We start from the raw sequence: 18366 nt of genomic DNA, 5'->3' as shown, positions 1-18366 counted from the left end.
CATGGCACCTCACACAAAAGATAAGGAGTCTGGAGTGTGTACGAAGATAAAATTTTATTATCAACCACCTTTACGCTGTAAAGCTGCTGAATCGGCTGTACATCAGTCTGATACAACTCTGATCAACATGAAAGGAAAAGAAGGAGCATGAACACAACTAATAGATCACATTTTGTATAGTATGTACATCAATTCATATATAACACAGCATTTCATCATTTCTGTCAATTACTCTTAGTGACTGTTATATATAGATGTATACCACCACTGGAACACTACCTTACAGTTACTATATTTACCTCACAAGGAAACCGCTATAGACTGCTAGTAGTCAAATATGGCCATGCCATTATATATGGATACTGGTTTGTAAAGCACCCTGAATCACAAGGTTTTGTAGATTTAAGACTTTTGTGAAAGTGCAAAAATATAGAGCAATGCCATCTTTAATTAAATATCAAATAACTTCACCATTTACTTGATTCTCTATTATTCTGTATATTATCAAGCAAACAGTTCCATCCGGCCTATTCCCCCATTCCTTCACATTGAATGTCATCGTATCCTTTAGCGGGTCGGTTCCATGTGTTTTACTAGGGGAGGGAAGGCATAAAAGGAACAATGGTGACTTCAAGCGTCACCATGGTTTTGACACATTAAAAGTAACAAAAACTTGAATCAAATGATACGAGACAAAGTCTCCTATTTAAATAAGAAGAATCAAATGATACGAGACAAAGTCTCCTATTTAAATAAGACTGAGTAGACACAACCTTGCCTATGACATATTGTAAAATACCACAGAATTATTATAACTGTTGGCCACAACCATTGTCTCCAACAAAAGTCTCAATGAGTATGTATAACTCACCGACATCTAACTAAGTAGCATAGTTATATAAGTTGGGTAACAATATTAACCTCTTGCGAGAAGGTGTTTTTAGGCTAAATATTTAAATTCAGCACAAAAATATTGATATTCATTTTAGGTGTTGCCAGTGATCACACAACAATACAGTTTCGATCTCTTGTGATCTTTATTAAAGTTGATCTTAAATGACACCAGAAATAATATAACACATCCAGAGTAATCTTGTAGGTGTCCCCTGGAATAATGACGCGAGTCATGATTCCACGAACACAATTAAAGTAGGCTCAGAATTCAATTAAATAAACAGTTGAAGTTAGTTGATATGTATTTAGATCCTAATGGCTGTTATGGTCATTTAAGGATTTGCCAAGTTTTTTTTTTGTTTATTTTTTTTTTTAAGTTATACAATCATCAATGTCACTCTAAAATTGTGTCAGACACAGTTTATTCAAAAATGTATGTTAGCCAATGTTTAGAGCAAAAATTAAATCTTGAGGCAAACTTCATAAAATCTCGCATGAAATGAATACATTCATTTTATCCTTCCACTACAAGGATCTATGTTCTAAAGGTTTCATAGTTAAAATAGGAGGTAACCATCCCAGGGGAAGCAGCCATTTTATCATGGAATCCTTGAGTCCTGACACATCCAGAGTATGACAAGTCCTGACGTCATGTCATTGTTGATATACTGCTACACAATGGATATTCCTACTGGTCATATTACACTTATGACAGATTTTGAAATGTTAATACTTTAAGAAATGACAAAAGTCACTGAATTAAACAGGCAGATAATGTGATATAGCACAAAGCATATATGTTTGGTATAGATTTAGCCTGATTTTTGTTCTATAAATACATTGTCAGAGATCCCATACCCTGGGAACTGTCAACAACTATAAAGCTGTAGTTACAGATACACACAAATTTAAATCTCTTTAACAATTTAATTGCACATACCCCTTAATTAGAACTGGGACACTTTATAAACATGTAAATATATAATATGTATTCGTACTAAGGCTAATTAATTAAGCTGTATAAAAAGTAAAATCTCGATACATCAGATAAAAATAGAACACGAAGAGAAAAGATAATGTATACAGGTGGAAACTCACAGGTGTAACAATACACAGGTAGATAACCGAGATCTTTCAACAATTAGTACCGTCAGTTTGTGCTTATAATAGCAGTTCAAATATTTACTCAATAAACTCTAAACACATTTCATTTTCCTTAATGAACAAAAAATCACAAAACATTTTGTGGTCAGTAAAAAAGGTACGCCTTTTACAATTGATAAAACGATTGATATTGACAGATGGGATAAAACAGTATCAAGTGTTATCTAGAAGGATCTTTTAATATCTTGCTATTTTCAGGCAAAAATTCCCTTCATTTAAAGGAATTTTACTACACAATTAGGTAATGAATCAAAACTTAGATTTATAAACAATCATCGAGAAGCATAAATATACAGAATATCTTGTAATTTGAAGCCATTGATTTCGTATCTAGAATATTGCACTCAATTATGATTGTATTATCTTTATTTCCATTGTAATGCAATTCATTATAGCAGATAACATCACATAAGAATGTTTCATCCTTTAGACGATGGATATTTGTAGGTATGTTAAAATACATGCATAGTAATAGATGCATGTACGTAATGACAAGCTCAGAAAATAAGTTCATTCATGCCATGCAAAATAATAATACTAAATGATCATGTCTGAATCGTATGTGGTCAGTCTGTTTACCTTACTGCACACAATATTGCTTGTAGTTGGACAAGAACACAATAAAACTAAACTTTAAAGTGAAACCTTCATCTGGATTTGAAATAACAGCTTACAAAGGTTGGCAGACAAATTGGTGAGTATTTTAATGCAATGAATAATATTTGTTGTCTGAAAAAAAGACAGATAAATTAATTAAAATGATAGATAGCTAGAATATCTTAATACACTGCCAACTCATTCACTTTCGTAATAAAGATCTTTACATGTAGTGCTTTATGGAATAAGAAGCATCCATTAATTTGGGGGTAAATAAGTGACTTACATGTAAAATCATTTACATGTAAATTTTTTCTTCTAATATATGGATACCCTTTGTCGTTTCTCACTTTTTGCACTTTCAAACAAACAGCATTCGTGTAAAAATGAAACACTACATGATCACAAGGGCAGATAACTCTCCATGATAATAAGACTTCATACGATAACAGAATTACTGTGGCATTTATAAATTTGACATAAGAAATGACACCATTTAAGAAGATACAGATACCTTAGTTTGAAAGTGACCTTGACCTTCATTTATTTGCTGGGAGCATAATTTAATATGACCTTGACCCCTATATCGTACTGCAGGTTCATGTAAACATCTATGAGGTAGGGAACAATTTATCAACAAAACTTCTTGATCTCTAAGCATTAATAAAAAACAGATTAAAACAAAACGACAGTGTTACTATGGTAACAAAATGATTAAATTATTTAACAGTAAATAAAATATAAAATGATATACAAAAGACAATGATAAAAAGAAAAGTTGTCATAGAATGTTTTAATTTCTAGTGTTCCAAGCTAAATAGCTATTCATGTAATCATTAATATTAGTGGAAATATGCAAAATATTACTTAATACGTGAAAGCTATAATATCAGTCCTACCAAATAACACCACATAGTTATGGTATCAATATAAAAAAATAACCTCTGCGTTGAAAACATAGATTTCGTGAGTTCTTAGATAGGTTTGATTACTCTGGCCTTTTTGTCACTGAAAGAAGGTCAATTTATTTTAATAAACCTGAGTGTCCTTCACTTTGGCATACTTTCAATAGATTTTAATAAAAGAAAAGAAAGCAAACACAAAAGTGAAAATAAAAAAGGACATACGGAAATCCATATGTAATCCTGTCTGCTATTTGCCTACAACACAACTCTGTAGAACAGCCATACCTTCATTTTGAGTCACCAGTATTTCAGAACCCGATATCTTACAGAATGTATAATACACCACAAGTGGACATCACAGCAAATTTGTAGTGGCCATGCAATATGCCTCCAAAATAAATGATTCTTATCTCCATCCATTCATAAAACTACACCTACCTACTCCTGTGTGTCTCTCAACGTCACATGATGATATTTTAATACCACTTTTAACTATGAAAATACGACAACAAAAGCAGGATTGAGGCCTGTAAATCACAACCTTAAAGTCAAAGTTATAGTATCTATAGATCTACACATTTAACTATTTTTTAACCATAATTTTTACATCCAACATTATTTGCCACCTTTCATATCAATATCAACACACCTGTGTGTTTATATATCTGAAACAAACACACCCTTAACAGTAAATATAGAATCAGCTTAAGTTTAACATATAATAAAGCTACACGTATCACCTATAGGAACTATCCAATTAAGTTCAAACAAATCATGCCTCTAATAGGAAACATCCTATCAGTTTCCTAGCTGCCTTACAAAAATAAACCACTCCTTTTACAGGAACATGCCATCAGTTTTCTGCCTTACAAACAAGCCACACCTTCAACAGGCAGCATCAAATCAGTTTCCAGTCTAAGAAACAATCCATTCCTTTCACAGGCAGCATCCAGTAAGTTTCCAGCCTAACAAACAATCAAATACAAACCACGCCTTCCACAGGCAGCATCCAATCAGCTTCCAGCCTAACAAACAAGCCACGCCTTTCACAGGAAGTATCCAATCAGTTTCAAGCCTAAGTGACAAGCCATGCCTTTCACAGAAAGCATCCAATCAGTTTCATGCCTAAGTAACAAGCCACACCTTTCACAGGAAGCATCAAATCAGTTTTTGGCCTAAGAAACAAGCCACGCCTCTCACAGGCAGCATCCAATCATGTTTTGGCCTAAGAAACAAGCCACGCCTTTCACAGGCAGCATCTAATCAGTTTTTCGCCTAAGAAACAAGCCACACCTTTCACAGGCAGCATCCAATCAGTTTTTGGCCTAAGAAACAAGCCATGTCTTTAAAGAGAGAAACACCGCCTCCCACAGGAAATTAAATCAATGGCCTACCTTACAAACAAGTTATGCTTCTAACAAGAATCATCCAATAAATATCCTTTCTGCCAAACATCTATATACGGAAATCATCTGGTTTTTTCTTAAGAATAGCTAAGCTAACAGAACGAACCAATCATTGTAAGTAAGGCTAACTACAGCATTAAGTTTCACTAGATAAGTTTATTTTTAAACAAATATTGATGATGCACCTCCATCCTGCTCTCATCAAACGTAGTCCAACAAGACAACACTAAATATCAGCTGAGTATTGGCTTTATCAACAAAAACAATTATCCAATAAGTGACATTTCAAACAAATAAAAAAATCAATCCTATATCAACAATATCGCAGATAAATGTATTTATCTTTTCTCTCTCTCTCAATATATCATTGACATCAATAATAAATAAACAGAACTTTGATGTAAATAACAAAACAATTATTGTACAAATATCACTTTGAGAAACAGTTAAAACATTTTAACCTAATGTTAACATCATATGTGGTATGGAAATACAGTGAAGGGATTGGATTCTTCTTCGTATTGCCTTAAGTGTTTAATAGTCATTGGTTTAGGGCATAACCAGAGAAATTCACAATTCTATGGTCTCTATACTGTCAGAGATTTCTTTATCCAAATCATCGTTAAAAAAATTTCCAAGACATTATTTTAAAATATAGTCGATGTAATAATGACAAGATATTTGATTTTTCACCCTGATGTGCTATATTGCATGTTTATGTTTTAATCTAAATCTAAAAAGGCTTTCCTTTTCAATATTTGCCAGTGAATTCTTTTGTTTATAAATATTCTGTATGATGTTTGGGGATTCCCTTGTTTTTATTCTCTATGATGTTTGGGGATTCCTTTGTCTATAAATATTCTTGATAATGTTTGGGGATTCCCTTATTCATTCTCTCTATGATACCAGAAATGTTCCCTATCCAAATTATGCTCTGTTATCAAATTCTCCATATTGTCCAAAATTACCATCATCATACTGATATTATCTCCTGATTGAGTAGTCTATATGGATTAACAGTTTAATCTCCTTGTTTTGTGTAAACTACATAAATTAACAATGGGAATATTCCCTGGTTGTATCAACTCTATAGATTACCAATGAAATTATCTTCTGTTTTTTTTTCAAACTATATGTATATCAAAATGGGATTATCCCTAGGTTTTGTAAACAATCGTGTTATATCCTGCTTTTTGGGTTAAAGTGAAAACATTTGAAATTATCTACTGATTGTATCTGCTATATAGCCAACACTGGGATAATCTCCTGTTTGTGTGTAAACTATATAGATTAACACAGGGATTATCTTCTGTTTGTGTGTAAACTATATAGATTAACACTGGGATTATCTCCTGTTTGTGTGTAAACTATATAGATACACACAGGGATTATCTCCTGTTTGTGTGTAAACTATATAGATTAACACTGGGATTATCCCCTGTTTATGTGTAAACTATATAGATTAACACTTGGATTATCTCCTGTTTATGTGTAAACTATATAGATACACACTTGGATTATCTCCTGTTTATGTGTAAACTATATAGATTAACACTTGGATTATCTCCTGTTTATGTGTAAACTATATAGATTAACACTTGGATTATCTCCTGTTTATGTGTAAACTATATAGATTAACACTTGGATTATCTCCTGTTTATGTGTAAACTATATAGATTAACACTTGGATTATCTCCTGGTTGTGTGTAAACTATATAGATTAAGACTTGGATTATCTCCTGTTTATGTGTAAACTATATAGATTAACACTTGGATTATCTCCTGTTTGTGTGTAAACTATATAGATTAACACTTGGATTATCTCCTGTTTATGTGTAAACTATATAGATACACACTTGGATTATCTCCTGTTTATGTGTAAACTATATAGATTAACACTGGGATTATCTCCTGTTTGTGTGTAAACTATATAGATACACACAGGGATTATCTCCTGTTTGTGTGTAAACTATATAGATTAACACTGGGATTATCTCCTGTTGGTGTAGTCTATATGCATTTACAGTGGGGTTATCTTGGTTGTATCTATGTAGAAACTATGTAGATCAGCAATTGGATTATCTCCTGCTTGTGTAAACTACAGAGATTAAGAGTGGGATAATCGACTGGTTGTGTAAACTATAATGATTAACAGTGGGATTTATAATCTCCTGGTTGTAAATAAAAGAATTAGATTAACAGTGCAGGGATTATCTCCTATTTTTGTTTAGATTATCAATGGGATTAATAATCTCCAGCTGTAAACCTATTAGATTAACAGTGCAGGGATTATCTCCTGGATTTGTCAATTAAAATCAGTTGCCTTTTATATATTCTTCAGGTTTTGTAAAGATATAGGTTTAACAATGAGATTATCTTCCAACCTTTTCTATTCAGACATTGTTTAATTTCTAGGCATTTCCATGGAAATGCTCCATCTTGCATTTCCTATTATTTTCACTACATTAGTATATCCAATTCGAAAATCATGTTATGAATATGGTTGTGCGCTTTTTTAATTCTTCAAATTTTAAATGGCTTTAAATATTATTAAACTTTTAGCGAAAAAAGTATCAAATATTTCAAATATATCAACAAAATGTATTACTCCACCATTTTGAAGCCAAATCAGACATATAAAATCAAATAAATACGGCTTATGATACCTTTAAGAAAAAAATTGTGAAAACATTTCATATCCTACACAGAAAGCATACTAAAGATATACATAGCCAAGACAATAACTGTTTCTTAATACAGCAGAAATAGTTTTAACTCATCCCTGAAATGAAATAATGAACTGTTCCACTCTTAGATGCAGGAGAGTTCAAATGTGTTATCAGTAGGGTGAATTGACTTGAAATCTATATAAAAAAGTTAAAAAAAATTCATTTTCACCCATTTTCAAATTCTGTGATTAAGATACATATATAATTTTGTACAAAGAAATCAATATATATAAGATGTAAGAATAGAAAAACCAATCTTGTGCAAAGTTTTCCTCAATTTTTGGTCCCAGTATCCACTGTCGGCCTTCCAAGCATAAAACAAATTATACCCAAGCACTCAGAAGGCAGATGCAATTTCACAATGGTATTGAAAACATTTGATTCAATATAGAAAATAAATAAAATAATTCTAAACTACAAAAAACATAATATAAACCTTAATTATCATGTATGAAGATGAATATTAAAAATTGAAGAGAAAATATGATATCCTGAACAAACGTATAATTATCCTCTAATTGCATTGGTTGTCATGGAGAAGGCCATCCTAGGACTAGGTTGTGTGGAAGGATAACAACTGCAGCCAGTGGTGAATAGGTCGGATAATATACGTATTAATGCCTTGCAATTAAACAGTGTAAAGATATTTCACTGCTAAAAATAGCACACAATTGCGGAGGATAGGTATTCGTCCTAAACTCCCAGAATGCACCATTAAATAAACATATAATAATATCCATATTCAAGATGGATACCAACATTATGAACACCAACAACATATATCTCAAAATCATACTATCTCACAATTTTATCTGGTCCATATGCACAAATAAAATATTCCATCGTCTCAATGGCAACAGAGACAATAACAAGTTGTGATATCATGGTGATAGCCAAAACATTTGACCTTGACCTGTAAACATAAAATGAAGGTTTTGCATGGTCTTGGAAATGCCATTATGGATGTAGTGTTGTCATGGTAACAGAGTTTTGGAATTGCTGATGATGATTAGAATGTATTTCCAAATGACATACATGAAAGGTATGGATATGCTGTATTTCAATATATCTAGCTTCGTTCTGAAAAAAAACTGTGAAAAACTTCTCAATCAAACATGATTTGACATGATCTCAACGTCAGTGCAAGAGGTCACCGGGTTTATCAAATATGGTAGCACGTCCATAACAATGGATGATGATTACATGGTCATAAACTTAGACTTATCCATGGTTCCTGTGTCTGTGAAAGAGCGGGTGTTTCCATGGATACAATAAACATAGGTTCTGTTGTTAATGGTGACAATAATATAAGTTCTTCAGGATTTTTTTTTTGTTTTGGTTTGTTTTGGTTCATTTAAAGGTTTTTGTTAAAAAATTCAATTGATAACAATTAGATGATATTTGGCTCAAATCCTCCTTTAAACACACTCTTCAACCACTTTGATAAGAGACAAAATATTGCAACAGAAACAATGACACTGTCATAATTCTCAAGGAGATGTTGTTACACAGATGAAGATAGGACATATGTTTATATGTTTGGAACTCATTTCCTTCACAGGAATACTCCGCAAGCCCGTTTCAGAAAAATAAATCCATATATGGAACTTAAATCCTGATATGGAACAAACATCCTCATGTAAACCATACATGTTCATTCTGATATGAAACACATCCTTATTTGGAACTTACTTCCTTATATGGAACATACATGTATATCCATATAAGGAACACATCTCTATTTGGAACTTCCTTATATGGAACATATCCTGGTACTGAACATACACCTTATATGGAACATATATTCATTTTTGGAATTCAAATCCTTCACTGGAATCATTACTTGTATAGAATCATCGAAAGTCTTTCTTTGGAATACATATCCTTATATGGAATGTCATACATCCTTTTATGGATAATAACCATTCCTTGTATAAAATAAGCTCCTCCTTAGAATGGAATGCTTCTCCAAATATGGAATGATAATATGTCAATCATTGGGTAGGGGAGGTACTATAGGGGGCTGGACACAGCAGGACTCGGACCGGTCCTGGCACAATGAGTATACCGTCGCTAGGTTACAAACGTTGTGGTCAAGATGGTGCTAGGGACACAGTGGATAGTCGAGACTGCTTTGGTTCAATTTCTAGAGATGCTTTGTATGTCCTGTCGTCATCCAGTAGTCTATTAGGGTCTAGAAGGTAGTTAGTTATCTAGAAAAGTAAAAACATGTGCGTAAAACAAAATACACAATTGTAATGAGAAATTAAGGCCAGATTATGCTATTCCTTATTTACATAGTAGAATTACGTGGCTATATCCATCATGACTTCAATACTGTTAAATTATGATATGATGCTCAAAAACTGATGAAGTCAGAACTAATAGCTACCCGCAAGGGCAGATAACTCTTTAAAGGCCACTACTTTTCGGAAACAAAAAAAAAGCTACTTACAAACAATAACTATAATAATGTAAGAATTAAAATATTGATATTGATGGCCTAAGATGAAGTTACAACACCAGACAAATGCAAGACTCCCTGCATAATCTTTGTTAAAAGTGAAAATTGATTTCATTGTTTTAGTGTCTGGAACAGCTATATATATATATATATATAGTCAACTAACACAGGTTTTACATTCCCATTTTGAATATCAAAACCGTTTTGGAAAGGTAGAGGGCCTTTATTATGCAAATATGAAACACTCAAATGGTAGAATGTCCCTCTTGTGAACAGAAGGTCATAAGTTCAAGATTTGGTGCCATGACCAGGATTAAATGATAGTTATTGTGAGAAGTGGTAGGTTAAATATTAACATCTAGCTTAAATTGTGTTATACTCACTCTAACATGGTGTTCTATTCTATATGGAGTTTGCTGAAATAAGCGGATTTCCCGTATAACATGTGCAATCTGAAAATAAAACCAACAAGATAAAATAAAATGATTATTATAAATGTTTCATACACAGCAGTAATATAACTTTCAATGTTTTTTGTCAATTACATAAACTACAATTATTTCAATTTCTGGCTGTTCTTAAAATATTGAAGGTTGGGGGCACTTCTAGAGACCTAAACATGGGTGCTTGATAAGTAATGTCAAAATGAATTGAATGCTGCTTATTGGACCAAAAAGTCTTCGATGGTTTTTGAATTTATGGGAGTTGAATTTCATTAGTACTTCAAAGAAAACATAAACTGAGAGCTTTATGGGTCAACTGTTAAAATACTATTTGATCTCATTTTTTTTTTTTTGCCAAATACTTATTGCATGCAAGATTCATATAATATAATGTGAAAACAAGGTGAGTTTGTACAAGTATGACATTACCATCCTCATTTTGGAGAAGTTAACGAGTCCCTCCTCGGTGTTGTCGGGTGTGCCCTCTTCAATAAACGAGAGGTCGGTCAGGTACATGCCCAGGTAAGGTATACAGGGAGGGTCACACCTGTGGGTAAGAGTTATTCAGTAACACAACCTGTCGCCATAGTAACACAATCTGTGGCTATACGGTCTCCTTATAGGTTCATTTCGGATGTATGTATACCTTGTTCCCACCCCTCCCTCCCTTGATCCATTAATCTTCAATCTTAAATGACAGTTCATTTGAACATTTCAATAAGAGAATTTTTTCCCTTATCACAAAGATATGAAGAAACTACTACAATGACATATTTAAATTATTTATACAGCTGGTTTATTTTGTTTCATCATTTGAAAAAAACACACACAAAAACCCACCAAAGACAAAACATCAAAACGCCCACTTGTGCAGTGTTCATAACGTTAACTTGTGATTTTTTTCCTGGTCCTTCGAAAAACATCATAATGCACACTTGTGCAAATATAATGATTTATATTTAATACTTTCAGTCAGTCAGCATATATCTGAACTCTTTCTTGCTGCAAAGTTTCAAGGATTGTAAATATAATTTCAATCAAAGAGGCAGTATTTTCTTCTTTTTTCCCCCTCACGTTTTCAATATAACACATTGAAATAATTTCTTCAATTAGATACAGATTGTAATTACCATAGATTTATGCTACTCTGAGGTTGTAATGTAATTAAAACAGCACATCGGATATTTCAATAATATGATTTTTTTACGGTTAAAATAATAAATATATCAACTGGCTTTTGGCCTTAGGTAAACATTTGTCATCTTTGCTCCAAAATTACCATAATTATGCATGTAAGGAAAAACATTGCAACAGTTCCAAGAGACCCTATCAGAAAACATAGGAATTATATTAGCTAGACATTATTGAGAAGTTAGCATACTTGATTAATTATACAAAAAAGTGATAATTTTCTTATTGATAATTCATAATTATCTCCCTTGATATCAAAAATTCAATATTTTAACACATCATTCATTCACTGATATATTTTCATTTCTGGATTTTTTTTTAAGTGCAAAATTATAATTCAAAACAAATATACACAAAACAGTGTGGAAATCAATGCATTTGAGTGCATTTGACATAAAACTACACAAAACTTGTGTGGATGATAGCTATACAACTACGCAGTGATGATGGGAACTACTACCCTACCTGTCACACAACCTTAAACCATACCCATACATCTGTTTATATTATTCTTCATTTGCATATTACTGTGTTATCTCCCCTTCCATTTTGTAATCATTTTTTCAAAGACACTTATTCTTGTTCAGAAATCAATGATGTAACAATCAATACCCATCTGCAAGGGCAGATTACTCTGTGATATTGCAATGCTATAACATTTGGCTTAAAATTTTAAATAGCTTACCATACTCTACCAAATAAGCTCACAGAGCGCTAAAAAAATGAAGATTGAGGGGGTGCTTAATAGAATCAAATTTGATTTAATTTTTCATATAAGTCATCATCAATTTGCAAATTGAAATTAAATGGTGAAACCTGTGAGTAAGCTGTGGCTTTTTTTACCTGGAAGTCAGGCTTATGTACAATCTTGAGTTAAACCCAAGTCTAGTTAGCTTCAGATTGTGTCCTAGTCAGCTGCATACTATATAACCTAATTAAGTAAGCTATAAATTGTAAAAAGTTACTTATGTTTAATTTTTTGTCTAGTCAATTTTTTTCCTGGTCAGCTTGTGCTGTACCAATTGACATCAATATTTACTTTGACATGTCTAAACTATCATCATTTGTGAAGTTAAAAACAAAGTGTGTGACAGTGCAACTAAACAGGTGCAGAAATCTACATGAACATTGATAGGTATTGCAGGGAAGGTCGCAGCTGACATCTACACTCAAGGACCAGCTAATATCTACACTCAGGGAACAGGTAACATCTACACTCAGGGACCAGCTAATATCTAAACTCAGGGACCAGCTAATGTCTACAGTCAGGGACCAGCTAATATCTACATTCAGGGACCAGCTATCTACATCTACACTCATGGACCAGCTAACAACTGCACTCAAGGACCAGTTAATGTCTACACTCAGGGACCAGCTAATATCTACACTAAAGGACCAGCTAATATCTACAGTCAAGGACCAGCTAATATCTAGCTCTACACTCAGGGACAGGCTAATATCTACACTCAGGGACCAGCTAATATCTACACTCAAGGACCAGCTTATATCTAGCTCTACAATCAGGGACAGGCTAATTTCTACACTCAGGGACCAGCTAATGTCTACCTCTATACTCAGGGACCAGCTAATATTAACACTCAGGGACCAGCTAATATCTACCTCTACACTCAGGGACCAGTTAATCTCTACACTCATGGACCAGCTAATATCTACCTCTACACTCAGGGACCAGTTAATATCTACCTCTACATTCAATGACCAGCAAATATCTCCATCTACATTCAGGGACCAATATATGTCTACCTGTACACTCAGGGATCAGCTATTATATACACTCAGGGACCAGCTATTATCTACACTTAGGGACCAGTTATTATCTACACTCATGGACAAGCTAATGTTTACCCCTATACTCAGGGACCAGCTAATGTCTACACTCAGGAACCAGCTAATATCTACACTAAGAGACCAGCTAAAGTGTACATCTTCACTCAGGGACCAGCAAATGTCTACATACTACACTCAGGGACCAGCTAATGTCTTTCTCTAAACTCAGGGACCAGCTTATATCTACACTCAAGGACCAGCTAATATCTACACTCAGATCCCAGCTATTATCTACACTCAGGGACAGCTAACATCTTCACTCAGGGACCAGCTAATATCTAGCTCTGCACTCAGGGACACAGGCTAATCTCTACACTCATGGACCAGCTAATATCTACCTCTACACTCAGGGACCAGTTAATAGCTACCTCTACACTCAAGGACCAGTAAATCTCTACACTCAGGGACCAGCTAATATCTACCTCTACCCTCAGGGACCAGCTAATAGCTCCTCTACACTCAAGGACCAGTAAATCTCTACACTCAGGGACCAGCTAATATCTACCTCTACCCTCAGGGACCAGCTAATGGTCTCACTCAGGGACCAGCTAATATCTACACTCAAGGACCAGCTAATATCTACCTCTACACTCAGGGACCAGTTAATCTCTACACTCATGGACCAGCTAATATCTACCTCTACACTCAGGGACCAGTTAATATCTACCTCTACATTCAATGACCAGCAAATATCTCCATCTACATTCAGGGACCAATATATGTCTACCTGTACACTCAGGGATCAGCTATTATATACACTCAGGGACCAGCTATTATCTACACTTAGGGACCAGTTATTATCTACACTCATGGACAAGCTAATGTTTACCCCTATACTCAGGGACCAGCTAATGTCTACACTCAGGAACCAGCTAATATCTACACTAAGAGACCAGCTAAAGTGTACATCTTCACTCAGGGACCAGCAAATGTCTACATCTACACTCAGGGACCAGCTAATGTCTTTCTCTAAACTCAGGGACCAGCTTATATCTACACTCAAGGACCAGCTAATATCTACACTCAGATCCCAGCTATTATCTACACTCAGGGACAGCTAACATCTTCACTCAGGGACCAGCTAATATCTAGCTCTGCACTCAGGGACAGGCTAATCTCTACACTCATGGACCAGCTAATATCTACACTCAGGGACCAGCTAATGTCTACCTCTATACTCAGGGACCAGCTAATATCTACCTCTACACTCAGGGACCAGTTAATAGCTACCTCTACACTCAAGGACCAGTAAATCTCTACACTCAGGGACCAGCTAATATCTACCTCTACCCTCAGGGACCAGCTAATGGTCTCACTCAGGGACCAGCTAATATCTACACTCAAGGACCAGCTAATATCTACCTCTACACTCAAGGACCAGTAAATCTCTACACTCAGGGACCAGCTAATATCTAGCTCTACACTCAGGGATAGGCTAATCTCTACACTCAGGGACCAGCTAATTTCTACACTCAGGGACCAGCTAATGTCTACCTCTATACTCAGGGACCAGCTTATATCTACCTCTACACTCAGGGACCAGATAATATCTACCTCTACATTCAATGACCAGCAAATATCTCCATCTACATTCAGGGACCAATATATGTCTACCTGTACACTCAGGGATCAGCTATTATATACACTCAGGGACTAGCTATTATCTACACTTAGGGACCAGCTATTATATACACTCATAGACTCATAGACCAGCTAATGTTTACCCCTATACTCAGGGACCAGCTAATGTCTACCCCTACACTCAGGGATCAGCTAATATCTACACTCGGGGACCAGCTTATGTCTACACTCAGGGTCCAGCTAATGTCTGCCTCTACACTCAGGGACCAGCTAATATCTACAGTCAGGGACCAGCTAATGTCTTCACTCAAGGACCAGGTAATATCTACACTCAGGGACCAGCTAATGTCTACACTCATGGACCAGCTAATGTCTACACTCAGGGACCAGATAATGTCTACACTCAGGGACCAGCTAATGTCTACACTCATGGACCAGCTAATGTCTACACTCAGGGACCAGATAATGTCTTCACTCATGGACCAGCTAATGTCTACACTCAGGGACCAGCTAATGTCAGCCTTTACACTCAGGAACCAGCTTATATCTACACTCAGGGACCAGCTTATGTCTAAACTCATGGACCAGCTAATATCTACACTCAGGGACCAGCTAATGTCAGCCTTTACACTCAGGAACCAGCTTATATCTACACTCAGGGACCAGCTTATGTCTAAACTCATGGACCAGCTAATATCTACACTCATGGACCAGCTAATGTCTACACTCAGGGACCAGCTAATGTCTGCCTCTTCACTCATGGACCAGCTTATGTCTACACTCATGGACCAGCTAATATCTACACTCATGGACCAGCTAATGTCTACCTCAACACTCATGGACCAGGTTATGTCTACACTCATGGACCAGCTAATATCTACACTCATGGACCAGCTAATGTCTACACTCAGGGACCAGCTAATGTCTGCCTCTACACTCATGGACCAGCTTATGTCTACACTCATGGACCAGCTAATATCTACATTCAGGGACAAGCTTATATATACACTCATGGACCAGCTAATGTCTACACTCATGGACCAGCTAATGTCTACACTCATGGACCAGCTAATATCTACACTCATGGACCAGCTAATGTCTACCTCAACATTCATGGACCAGCTTATGTCTACACTCATGGACCAGCTAATATCTACACTCAGGGACCAGCTAATGTCTACACTCAGGGACCAGCTAATGTCTACCTCAACACTCATGGACCAGCTAATGTCTACCTCTACACTCATGGACCAGCTAATATCTACACTCAGGGATCAACTAATATCTACCTCTACACTCATGGACCAGCTAATGTCTACACTCAGGGACCAGCTAATATCTACACTGAGGGACCAGCTAATATGTACAGTCAGGGACCAGCTAATTTCTACCTCTACACTCAGGGACCAGCTTATATCTACACTCATGGACTAGCTAATTTCTACCTCTACACTCAGGGACCAGCTTATATCTATACTCATGGACCAGCTAATGTCTACACTCAGGGACCAGCTAATTTCTACCTCTACACTCAGGAACAAGCTAATAACTACACTCAAGGACCAGCTAATATATACCTGTACACTCAAGGGCCAACTTATGTCTACCTCTACACTCAAGGACCACCTAAAGTCCCTCTACACTCAATGACCAGCTTATCTATACAGGAGCTTACAGTATACTTCCCAAACAGATACTAACACTACTAGATAGTAGGAACCAACCACCAAAGTAAGATGGAACATGGCTACAACATCCACCTGTGGCTATGGCATTATTGTCAGAAGTTAGAGCGTCATGGTATTTACTGGCCTATTCTTTGTAAGGAGTTTGTATCTTGTTTTGGCAGAAGAGTTCATTGTCCCAGTCTAGAGATTGATATTTCAAACTTCGAGTTTCCAATAACAATGAGACAAAAGAGAGAGATGTTCCAAACATGAAATGATAGTTTTTGCATACAGAATTTAGGATGAAAATGATAATGGTTTTAATGAGACAAGAATAAAGAGTGATAGTTACAATATCAGTGAAGTGATAAGCTCCCTACATCAGAGATCTAATTAGAAAGTGATATGTTCTTTCTCAGTATCTTTCATAGTAAGTCAGTTTGACAAATTTACATAGCCAAGAAAGTATACTGCTACATGATATGTGTGAAGACTTAACCAATGACAGGATGTGTGATAGATGAACACTTCATAGATCTTTAAAGCAGCATGTAAAGACTTATGAAACCTGTAGCAGTGATATGGGATGAATTGAGATGTGAACACTTAATATGTGAAGACTTCATTTGTGGAGACCTAATAGAAAATAACTTTAGCAGCGTTTTGTGAAAACGATATGTTTAGACTTGTGAAGACTTGATATGAGAAGATATGATATGTGAAGACTTGATATGAGAACATATGATATGTGAAGACTTGATATGTGAAACTTGATATTTGAAGACTTGTTATGTAAAGACATGATATGTGAAGACTTGATATGTGAAGACATGATATGTGATGACTTGATATGTGAAGACATGATATGTGATGACTTGATATGTGAAGACATGATATGAGAAGACATGATATGTGAAGACATGATATGAGAAGACTTGATATGTGAAGACATGACATGTGAAGACATGACATGTGAAGACTTGATATGTGAAGACTTGATATGTGAAGACCTATGCCACCTTTAGCATGTGGGAGGGTGTAGAGGGAAGGTCAAACATGCCAAGCTACCATTCCTTGTGAGAACAAAGACAGGAGGAGAAGACATAAATGTGACAATGCTCGTACATATCGGCTAGCGTGTCCCCATAGGAGTACCTGTGGAGGGCATCCCTCATGTTCTTAAAGCGCCCGTCAGATGACACCAGCACCTGTAGACGCTCAATCATCTGTTTTGTCTGAAATAGATACATGACTCATTGTAAAGCAATTAATTAGTGGATACAAAATATATTGTCACTTTTTCTTTGGTTGCAATTTTAGTCATTGTGTTTGAGAATTCAATTTTGACATTTCTTACATTATATGTAGTAAAACAAAGATGAAATTTCAAAAGATTTTAGTCTATGAATATTTGGTTAAATTAATTGAAGATCTTACATGAGTGGCTATGTAATGTGAATTTATTCAACAAGTTAAA

General features: G+C 35.3%; 1 protein-coding gene across 1 annotated transcript in view; it reads right to left on the bottom strand.

Moving 5' to 3' along the window:
* Window positions 1-35: 35 nt before the first annotated feature.
* The window catches only part of LOC138332536 (ras-specific guanine nucleotide-releasing factor 1-like), a 208050-nt gene continuing 189719 nt past the window's right edge, over window positions 36-18366 (bottom strand). The window contains exons 30-33 of the mRNA XM_069280541.1: window positions 18045-18124; window positions 11032-11149; window positions 10543-10611; window positions 36-9908 (exon numbers count right to left, since the gene is read on the bottom strand). Coding sequence (XP_069136642.1) covers window positions 9789-9908; window positions 10543-10611; window positions 11032-11149; window positions 18045-18124 — 387 coding nt within the window. The 3' untranslated portion in view covers window positions 36-9788. The remainder of the gene's footprint in view (window positions 9909-10542; window positions 10612-11031; window positions 11150-18044; window positions 18125-18366) is intronic.

This window comes from Argopecten irradians, chromosome 10, assembly GCF_041381155.1.
Source record: "Argopecten irradians isolate NY chromosome 10, Ai_NY, whole genome shotgun sequence".
Taxonomy (NCBI): Eukaryota; Metazoa; Mollusca; class Bivalvia; order Pectinida; family Pectinidae; genus Argopecten; species Argopecten irradians.
The sequence above is the reverse complement of the archived record's forward strand: the minus strand, read 5'-3'. Positions and strand labels throughout refer to the sequence as shown.